The sequence below is a fragment of the Zeus faber genome (genome assembly GCF_960531495.2).
Source record: "Zeus faber genome assembly, chromosome: 20".
Taxonomy (NCBI): Eukaryota; Metazoa; Chordata; class Actinopteri; order Zeiformes; family Zeidae; genus Zeus; species Zeus faber.
The window spans coordinates 24,721,443-24,732,344 of record NC_137207.1 but is presented as its reverse complement, the minus strand read 5'-3'; the positions used below and the strand labels follow the sequence as shown (position 1 = coordinate 24,732,344).

General features: G+C 44.3%; 1 protein-coding gene across 5 annotated transcripts in view; it reads right to left on the bottom strand.

Moving 5' to 3' along the window:
* Positions 1–5,585, bottom strand: part of LOC307245392 (transcription factor COE3-like) — a gene marked incomplete at both ends in the record, with an annotated part of 34,786 nt that extends 29,201 nt beyond the window's left edge. For all 5 annotated transcript variants that reach the window (XM_080020953.1, XM_080020955.1, XM_080020954.1 and 2 more), the window contains 4 exons: positions 2,872–2,927; positions 3,652–3,715; positions 4,210–4,366; positions 5,455–5,585. In XM_080020953.1, the coding sequence (XP_079877079.1) occupies positions 2,872–2,927; positions 3,652–3,715; positions 4,210–4,366; positions 5,455–5,585 (408 nt within the window). The remainder of the gene's footprint in view (positions 1–2,871; positions 2,928–3,651; positions 3,716–4,209; positions 4,367–5,454) is intronic.
* Between the last annotated feature and the right edge of the window lie 5,317 nt (positions 5,586–10,902).

The window sequence follows — 10,902 nt, the reverse complement described above, 5'->3', positions numbered from 1 at the left end:
TATCGATCCATCCATCCATCCATCCATCCATCTACCTACCTATCCCTCTATCCATACATCCATCCATCCATCCACCTACCTACCCATCCATCCATCCATTACCCATCCGTCGGAGCCCTTCACAGAGCCCTTCACTCCTCCTCCTCCTCAGGAGGAAGGAGGAGGAGGAGGCTGATTAAACTCGTCTCTGTATCACCGCTGACCTGGAACAGGATTCTATTAACCCTCTTTTACATCCCACCCTCAGCATGGAACCCAGCCTCACTGAGAAAATACAGCACCACATCAAGACCATCAAACAATAAGGAATCAATCTGTGCATTAATACATAATGACAGTAATAACGATAACAGCTCAACAATAATAATAATAATAAAAATAATAAGAAGAATAATTATCATCATCATCATAATCATAATCGTAATCATAATAAACTGAATGAAAACACATAATGACAGACAAATTGACGAGTGTGCAGGTGATTTGTTCCCTTCTTTCCTGGCAGGATGCCATGTATTTAGCAGCCATTATCACTTATTATCTCTCCCTCCTTTTTCCTGTCTCTCTCTCCCTCCCTTCCTCTTTCTCTCTCCATCTCTCACAGCAGCAGTAATCTCTGGATTGCGTTCCAATGAACTCCCTTGACTTCATCTTTCAGGGTCTCCTTTTCTCCTCCTATTTCCATCTCCTCCACCCTACCCCTCCTCCTCTTCTCTCCTTCCCTCTCCTTTCCTTCTTGCTCTCCCTCATCTCCTCTTCCTGCTTCCTCTCCCCCCTTCTCTGCTCCTCATCCTCTCCTCCTCTCCTCTCCTGCTATTCCTCTGCTCCTCTCCTCTCCTCCTTCTCCCCTGCTCCTCTCCTCTTCTCCTCTCTTCCTCTCCTCCTTCTCCTTTTCCCCTCATCCTCCTTCTCCCCTGCTCCTCTCCTCCTCTCCTCTCGCCCTTCTCCTCTCCACTCCTCCTCTCTACCTCGCCTCCTTCTCCTCTTCTCTCATCCTATCCTATCTACCTACCCTCCTTCCCGCCAAATCCTCTCCTCTCCTCCTCTTTCCCTCCTCTCTCCCTCTCCTCTCCTCCTTCTCCCATACTGCTTTCCTCCTACTCCCCGACTTCTCTCCTCTCCTCCTACTCCCCTCCTCCTATCCTCTCCTCCTACTCCCTGACTCTTCTCCTCACTCCCCTACTCCTATCCTCTCCTCCTCCCCTACTCCTCTCCTCTCTATCTCTCCTCATCTCTCCCTCTCCTCTCCTCCTTCTCCCCTACTCCTCTCCTCCTTCTCCTACTCCTCTCATCCTCTCTACCTCTCCTCCTTCTCTCCTCCTCTCCTCTCCTCCTTTTCCCCTACTCCTCTCCACCTCTCCTCCTTCTCCTCTACTCCTCTCCTCTTCTCTTCCTTCTATCCTACTCCTCTCCTCTTCCTTCCTCCCTACTCCTCTCCTCCTCTCTACCTCTCCTTCTCTCTACCTCTCCTGCTTCTCCCCTGCACCTCTCCTCCTTCTCCTCTCCTCTCATCCTCTCTACCTCTCCTCCTTCTCCCCTACACCTCTCCTCCTTCTCCTCTCCTCCTCTCTACCTCTCCTCCGGCAGTAGATGGTTTGTGTTGGTGATTTAGAAGAAGTGAAATAAGAAGAGAAACGTTCAAACCATAAAACACGAGGAACAACATGTCACTCACATTGAGGCGACGTTGTTTTTATGGATATTTTGTGGATATCACGCGCTGTCAAATTAAAAGTGTTCCTATTTGAATTATGTATTTTATATTTAATCTGAGAGTCTGAGAGAGAGAGAGAGAGAGAGAGAGAGAGAGAGAGAGAGAGAAAGTGAGGGAGGAATAGAGATGGGGGAGAGGGGAGAGGGGGAGAGAGGGAGGGGGGAGAGAGAGAGAAAGAGGGGGGAGAGAGGGGGGAGAGGGAGAGAGAGAGAGAGAGGGGAGAGAGAGAGGGGAGAGAGAGAGAGGGGGCGAGAGCGTGAGAAAGAGAGAAATGGGCTTTTTCTAAATCCAGACCTTCATCCTTTCATCCGTCACTTCTTATTTCATCCTCCGTTTGACGTTTAGTTAATGGAGCGAATTAATTCTTTGAACTGAAATCTCATTTGTCCCTAAAACGCGACCAAAGTGTCTATTGTTCCAAATGAATTTAGACTTGGATGTTAAATTATAATTGTCTGGCGTAGAAAAATGGATGAAAGTTAAACTGAATGTAAACACAGAGCTGCGTGGCACACACAGCAAAACACATGGAAATATTAATTTAAACACTGAAATATGATGGAAAATACATTAAAACATGATCTAAATACACTGGAATATGAATTTAAACACGGAAATATGATGGAAAATACATTAAAACATGATGGAAATATGAATTTAAAAAATCTAAATAAATAAGCAAAAGTAAGTAATAATAATAATAATAATAGTAGTAATAATGGTAATATTTCATCAGTAAATATGTATGTATGAACATTTTGTACAAAATTTACTTTGCTAAAAGTCAATTTATATTGCTAAAATAAGATTTAAATACACTGAAATATGATTTGAAACTGGATATTAAATCACTGAAATGTGTCTTTCAAACACACGGAAATATGATTTAAAGTCAAGTCCAGTTTATTTAATCAAAGTACGGACTCAAAGGGCTTCTCAGGCTCCTCGTCTTAAACCCCACCCGCCAACACCCCTGGGGGCAGAGCATTTCAAACCAGCGAAATATCATTTCAACACATACTGAAATATGGATTAAAACCCAGTGAAATGTGATTTTTAATCTGTGAAATGTGGCTTGAAATATATGAAATATGATTCAGAACACTGAGTGAAATGTGATTTGAAATCAGTGAAATCATGTGATTAATCAGCCTCACCTGCTTGGTCATGGAGTCTATCAGACGAACGTACAGATCCTGTTCTGTTCTGACGCCTGGAGAAGACACGCACGGTTTAAATTACACACACACACACACACACACACACACACACACACATACACACACGCACACCCGCACGCACTCGCACTCGCACTCACACTCGCACACACGCACACACACACACACACACACACACACACACACACACACACACACACACACACACACACAGCTCCCTGGGGAATGCCCACGCACCTCTTGGTAATTAGAGCGATCAGAGCCACGGACGGTGTAATGTCAGTTATTTAATTTTCTGATCTGATGTTTCTGAAGAAATTAACATTAACCTTGAAATTATATTTCAGCTGTAAAATGTGTAGCAGTTGTTCAAATTTGATTTGGCTCCGCAGAAAATAAGATAATAAGATATAATACAATAATATATAATAGTAATATAAAACAATATAATATAATATAGTATAACAGAATAGAATATAATGTCATACAAAATAATATAATATAGTATAACAAAATAGAATATAATGCAATAAAAAATAATATAATATAATATAGGATAATATAATAGAATATAATAGAATACAATATAACATAACATAACATAATATAATATAATATAATATAATATAATATAATATAATATAATATAATATAATATAATATAATATAATATAATATAATATAATATCATATAATATAACATAATGTGATATCATATAATATAATATCATATCATATCACATCATATTATAGTCCCACCGTTACTGTAGAGCAGCTGCAGTTTGTAATGGATTCCGTTGTTCGTATTTTCGCTGTTTGGTTCCTGGAACAAGAGACCAAATAAAAACATTTAAATCCATTTAAAATGGGTCGGATTCGCTGAAATGTTAAATTTGTTGTGTCGTTGTATGAATCAAAGTGTTTATCAACGGGGGGTTTGGCTCCTGTGCCCCCCGGGGGGTCCGTGCTTTATCTCGTTTCACCGCTCCCGATGCCGCGTCCGGGTCAAACTTGTCGGTTATTTCCGACAGTATATCTCGGCACGAATGCGGTTCCAACACCGATTTGATAAAATTCAAATGTGTGTTTAATTAATAGTGATTTTAATAAGTTGTAAAAAGAAAAAATAATAAAAAAAGAAGCTGGGTGTAGAAAGGTGAAAGCGGGTGAGAGACGCGTTCCTCTTTATTCTGTGTGGGGCCACTGGATCGGGGTTCTGTGGGGCCGCGGGGTCCGCGGAACCTGACAAGACGCAACGGGGTCTTCCCCGGGCGGGGGTCCGCCTCCACGGCTCCTCCACCACCCGCGGCTCCTCACCTTCTCCTTTTCCACGAAGTCCACGTACGCGGTCCTCTCTATTTCCACGGGCTGGCCCTGGCGGTCGTACAGTGCCAGGACGAAGTGGAAGAAGTTGGACTTTCGCAGGTTGGAGGGCGGCTGCTTCTCGTAGTGCGCCCGGGCCAAACCCACCCCGCTGCGGGGAGAGAGGGACACAGGGCGCGGCCGTCAAAGCTCCGGTACAACACCTCACTGACCGTGGCGTGGGACGGTTCTATATGAACTGTTTTTAAAAGACAGAAATATTAATAAATGCTGTCTTTTACTGCGTTAGGTCTTCAAGTGTCGGCTCTAATTGAAATTTAAGGTTAAACAATACAAATAATAATAAAATACAGAAACTTTATTGAATGTGTGAATAAAACAAAGGTCCCATTTCCCATAAAGAAGTGTGAGATATATGTGATATTAAGTCCGGAGTCCAGGAGGAACATTCATCCCCTGAGGTCAAACGGAAGGACTGCAGATCCAGTACCAGACTGGACCCAGAACCAAATTGGACCCAGGACAAGACTGGACCCAGAACCAAACTGGACCCAGGACAAGACTGGACCCAGGACCAGACTAGACCAAGGACCAGACTGGACCCACCCATAAGGACCAGACTGGACCCAAGACCAGACTAGATCCAGGACCAGACTGGACCCAGAACCAGACTGGACCCAGGACCAGAATGGACCCACCCGTGTGGACCCCTGGTCCCAGAACCAGACTAGATCCGGGAACAGACTGGACCAAGGACCATCCTGGATCTGCTCCATCTTTCTGGGATTAAATTCACTATTGATGTGGAAATGTAGGATTTATGGAGCTATTTATTGTATTTATTATTATTATTATTATTATTATTATTATTAGTAGTAGTAGTAGTAGTAGTAGTAGTATTAGTATTAGAATTAGTATTAGTATTAGTATTTTGTATTTTATTTTATTTTATTGTATTATATTTAATTTTCTATTTGACTTCGTGGTGAATTATTTTGGGTTTTGTTTTATTCCCAGAAAATGTTTTAACTTTAACTCGGAACCGGAGTTTAATTCGGTGAGTTTAGTTAAAGAAGGAAGAGCTCCATAACAAATACTACATCTGTTTCTCCCAGAATACACAGAAAAACAATGTCAATATTGCGGGGAAACACCCGTCCCGCCTCCCGCCCGGAGCCGACGTTCTTGGGACAGAATCCGCCACCACACAGTGAAACAAAGCAGGCCGCCGTGCCGTACCTCTGCGCCGCGGTGCCGGCGTCCACCACCCCGCTGGAGTGCATCCAGGAGCGGACCGTCATGCCTCCGCCCAGCGGCTCCTCCTTCATGCTCGTCCCGCCGCGGGGCATGGTGTCCTGGATCCCGAACATCTCCGCGGCCGTGACGTCCAACTTCGGGGTCGAAGTGAACAAAGTGAACAAAGTGGACAAAGTGGATCAAGTGGATCAGGTGAAACAGGTGAAACAAGATGGAGGCGCCGGAGCAGGAGAGGTCGCGCGAGGTGAAGACGGACCGTTTGGCGGGAGTTTTCCCGCCTCTCGAGCGGCTCGCGCTGCACCTGCAGCCCTGGCAGCCTCACGCGCCGACGACGGGAAAGGAGCGGGAAATTAAAAAAATAATAATAATACGATTACATTTAAAAAAACACCTATTTTTTATGATTTTCCCTTTTTTTTTATTTATTATAAATTCTGTTTTAAAAATCTGGAAAATGTCTCCGCTGAAACGTGTCGTCTCTCTCTTTTTTTTTTAGGTGGATTTGACCTCTTTTTGTCAGACTGGGGGTGTCATTGTGAAATCGGCAGAGAAAACGGGGGAAAAGACAAAGGAAAATCCGGAGAGAGAGAGAGAGAGGGATGCAATTTAAAAAACACACTGTCAGACAAAAAAAAATCCCAGTTTAGTGCGAAATAAGGAGCGATGCGGTGTCAACAGACGCACGGAGGGAGCTCCGCAGCCCTGCATCCCACAGGACTGAGCTGCTCCTCAGAGCCACGGAGGAAAACCCCCGGGATCCCCTGTCATCCCGTGACGTAGCAGGGGGCGGGGCCTCTGAGAGGGTGTGTGTGTGTGAGAGAGAGAGAGAGAGAGAGAAGGGTGGGGGGCACAGTAAGCACCTGCCCTCTCTCTCTCTCTCTCTCTCTCTCTCTCTCTCCCTCCCCCCCTACCCCCCCTCTCTCTCCCATTCCCTCCACCCTCTCTCTAGCTCTATCTCTCTCCCTCCCCTCTCTAGCCCACCCTCTCTCTCCCTCTCCCCCACTCCTCTCCCTCTCGCTCTCTCTCTCTTGATCTCTCTCTCACTCCCTCTCTCTCTCCCTCCCCCCTCCCCCATCTATCGCTCTCTCTCCCCCTCCCCTTTCTGCCCCCCTCTCTCTCCCTCTTCCCCCACCCTCTCTCTATCTCTCCCTCTCTCCCATCCTCTCTCTCCTCTCCCCACCCCATCTTTCTCTCTCTCTCTCTCTATCACCCTCTCTCGCCCCCCTTGTCTCTCTCCCCCTCCCTTGTCTTCTCTCTCCTGCCCCCGCCCTCCCCTCTCTCTCCCTTCAACCCCAGAGAGAAAGAGAGAGAGAGAGAGAGAGAGAAAGGAGGTGGAGGTTTGAGGTTCTTTCCAGACCTCCATCGACTCCCAGCTCCTGTTTATTCATCCTGATTCATCCTCCTCTTCTGGCATCACTTCTTTATGTCCTTCTTCAGAATATTTCCCTTTCTTTCTTTCTTTCTTTCTTTCTTTCTTTCTTTCTTTCTTTCTTTCTTTCTTGTCTTGGAAATATGCAGGTCCTTCCAAAATGACACCTTGTTTATTCCATCTCCTGGTGTGATGTCATATTAATATAGATCCATAGAATAACTCCTTTATGAAGATGATGTCAGATGAACGCAGCAGCTTCTGATCTCTCTCGCTCTCTCCCTCCATCCCTCTCTCTCTGTTGCTCTTTCTCCATCCCTCTCTCTCCATCTCGTCTCTCTCTCTCTCTCTCCATCTCTCTCCCTCTCCCTCTCTCTGTTGCTCTTTCTCCATCCCTCTCTCTCCATCTCTCTATCTCCCTCTCCCACTCTCTCTCCACCTCTCTCCCTCCCCCTTTCTCTGTCGCTCTCTCTCCATCCCTCTCACTCCCTCTCTCTCTCCAACAAGACATCAAATTATGCTGCTTCTCACCACGGGACAAGAGGGAGATATGAGGCTGCATGATGACAGACAGAAACACAGACGCACCGACAGACAGACACCTAGGCAGACACACACACAGACAGACAGACACATAGACAGAGAGACAGATAGACAGTCACACAGACAGAGGGACAGACACACACCCACACACAGACAGACACACAGACAGAGAGACAGGCATACAAAACACGGGCAGAAACAGACAGATGTGCAAAGAAAAAGAAAGTTGTATTTAATTTAGAGTTGTTGCATCAGTGTCTTGTTTTAATGGTTAAATGTCTCATAGTAAACTGAGACGGAGACAGACACAGAGACAGAGACAGAGGGAGAGAGGCAGACAGAGACATAGACAGCGAGAGAGAGACAGACAGACAGACAGACAGAGACAGAGAGAGAGAGAGAGAGAGAGAGAGACAGAGCAAGAGAGAGAGAGACAGACAGACAGACAGAGCAAGAGAGAGAGACAGACAGACAGACAGACAGACAGAGAGAGAGAGAGAAAGACAGACAGACAGAGACAGAGACAGACAGAGACAGAGAGAGAGAGAGAGGCAGTCAGGGGACACAAGACACGGAGGGGTGGACCCGGCCCAGAGCAAGATGGAGAGAGGAGGAAGATAGTAGAGAAGAGGAGTGATCAGGAGAGAGGAGGAGGAGAGAGGAGGATAGAGGGGGAGAAGGGGGAGGAGAGAGGAGGAGAGAGGAGGAAGGAGGAGGAGGAAAGAGGAGGAGGAGAGATGAGGAGAGAGGAGGAGGAGGAGGAGAAGGCAGAGAGAGGAGGAGGAGGAGGAGGAGAGAGGGGGAGGAGAGAGGAGGAGGAGAGATGAGGAGAGAGGAGGAGGAGGTGAAGGAGGTGAGAGGATGAGCAGAAGGAGGAGAGAGGAGGAGAAGGAGGAGAGAGGATGAGCAGAAGGAGGAGAGAGGAGGAGGAGAGATGGGAAGGAGAGAGGAGGAGGAGAAAGGCAGAGAGAGGAGGAGAGATAAGGAGGAGAGAGGCGGAGAGAGGAGGAGGAGAAGGAGGAGATGGGAGGATGAGAGAGGGGGAGGAGAGAGAAGGAGGAGAAAGGCAGAGAGAGGGGGAGGAGAGAGGCGGAGAGAGGAGGAGGAGAAGGAGGAGATGGGAGGATGAGAGGGGGAGGAAAGAGGAGGAGGAGGGATGAGGAGAGAAGAGTAGGAGAAGGGGGAGAGAGGAGGAGAAGGAGGAGGAGAGATGAGGAGGAGAAGGAGGAGAAGGAGGAGGAGAGAGGAGGAGAGAGGGGGAGAGTGGAGGACTAGAGAGGAGGAGAGGGGAGGAGGAGAACAGGGAGAGAGGAGAAGCAAGGGGGAGGAGAAGGAGGAGGAGAGATGAGAAGGAGAGAGGAGGATGAGAAATGCGGAGAGAGGAGGAGAGGGGAGGTGGAGAGGAGGATGAGAAGGAGGAGAGAGGCGGAGGAGAGAGGGGGAGGAGAGGGGAGGAGGAGAGAGGAGGATGAGAAGGAGGAGAGGAAGAGAGGAGAGATGAGGAGAGAGGAGGAGAGAGGAGAGGAAGAGAGGAGGAAGAGAAAGGGGGGGAGGAGGAGGAGGGAGGAGGAGGAGAGAGAATGAGGAGAAGGAGGAGAGAGAATGAGGAGAAGGAGGAGAGGAAGAGAGGAGAGATGAGGAGAGAGGAGGAGAGAGGAGAGGAAGAGAGGAGGAAGAGAAAGGGGGGGAGGAGGAGGAGGGAGGAGGAGGAGGGAGGAGGACAGGAGAGTATTTTTCGCGGCATCTGTCTCCCGTTTGGCGGGTTAATGGCCGTAGTCTCGTGCTCTCGTGGTCTCGCGCTAAGTGATTGATCTCCGCGCGCCTCTCTAATTGAATAAAGGTGAGTTTTGTAATATTTTGTCATATTCAGTTTTATTTCATCACTCTATGACCTCACTAGCTTCACATTATTTATCATTTAAAATCTTTAAGTGACACCGTAAAGCTGCTGTTCTTCAGTATTTGCTGGATAAATATGTTGCGTGTAATGGATGGAAAAGACCCTTTTAAACGTGTTTCCTTGTGTGTCTCCATGTTGTGATTGTTTTAAAGGTTAAATCGTTGAAATAAAGCTCAATGAGCGGTCTGCAGAGGAGCCGCGGGCGGTGAAATCTGCTTTTTAAATGAGCAGCTCCGGACAACCCCGCTAAAGAGATGTGGAGGAGGTTTTTTTTACTGTTTATATTATTATCACTATATTATAATTTTTAATAATTATTATCATTATTGTTGCAATTGTTATTTTTCATAGATATTAATATTAATAGTTTTGTATACGTTATATGTTATAATTATAGAGTATTTTATATGCTATATTACTATTATTATTATTATTATTATCGGTAGTATTGTTGTTCTTTTTATTGTTATTGTTTATTTTTGTATTAATTGTTTTGTATTGTGTTATATGTTATTAGTATTTTATATGATTATTATTGGTAATATTATTTTATATACTGTGTCATGTATTATTACTATTGTTACTATTATTATTAGTTGTATTAGTTTTATTAATTGTATTATTAGTAATAGTATGATCATTAATTTTATAAGTAGTATTATTGTTAATTGAATTGTTAGCATTATTATTAGTATTATTATTATTAGTATTATTATTATTATAATATACCGGTGATCAGCTGCTCTCCGGTGCGGCGCGCTCTGTCCGCTGCTCCACCGCGGCGCGCAGCGAGCCTCCTTCCGCCGCGATATATATATATATATATACATATATATATTTGTATATATATATGTATATATATATATATATATATATATATATATATATATATATATATAAAATAAAAGACTTTGACTTTAATAGTTTTATGAACTGCCACTGAGCGCCTTCATCTGTGACCTCAAACTGAGAGCAGCCGCACGCGCCGTTTCCTGGATTTTGAACAGAAATTCCCCAAAACAGCGGAACAGCTGATTGACCAACAGCCAACTACTACTTAGCTGCTATTCCTCGGTTATTTATTGACCACAAATGATTACTTGTCCGTAATAGTAAATAAAATAATAACTACAACAACCACAATAATAATATTAATAATAACAATAATAATAATAATGATAATAATAATAATAACAACAACAACAACAACAACAACAACAACAATAATAATAATAATATAAATAATTATAACGATAATATAATAATAACAATAATAATCATGATGATAACAACGACAACAACAACAACAACAACAACAACAACAATAATAATAACAATAATAATAATAATAATAATAATAATAATTATTATTATTATAATTATAATTATAATAATTATAAAATTACAACAATAATGTGTTATAATAAAAATAATGATAGTTCATATGTAGTTTATTATATTATATTAGGGTTAGGATTATTATATAGGATATTTAATCGCTAATCTACGGGCACGCGTCTCTGCGTGCGTGTGAGTCCGTGGCTCCTTGTAAGTGAAGTGTTTCCTTTTGTGTGAATTTACCGGAGTGCGAGTCCGCGAGACAATTCCATGCGCTCGC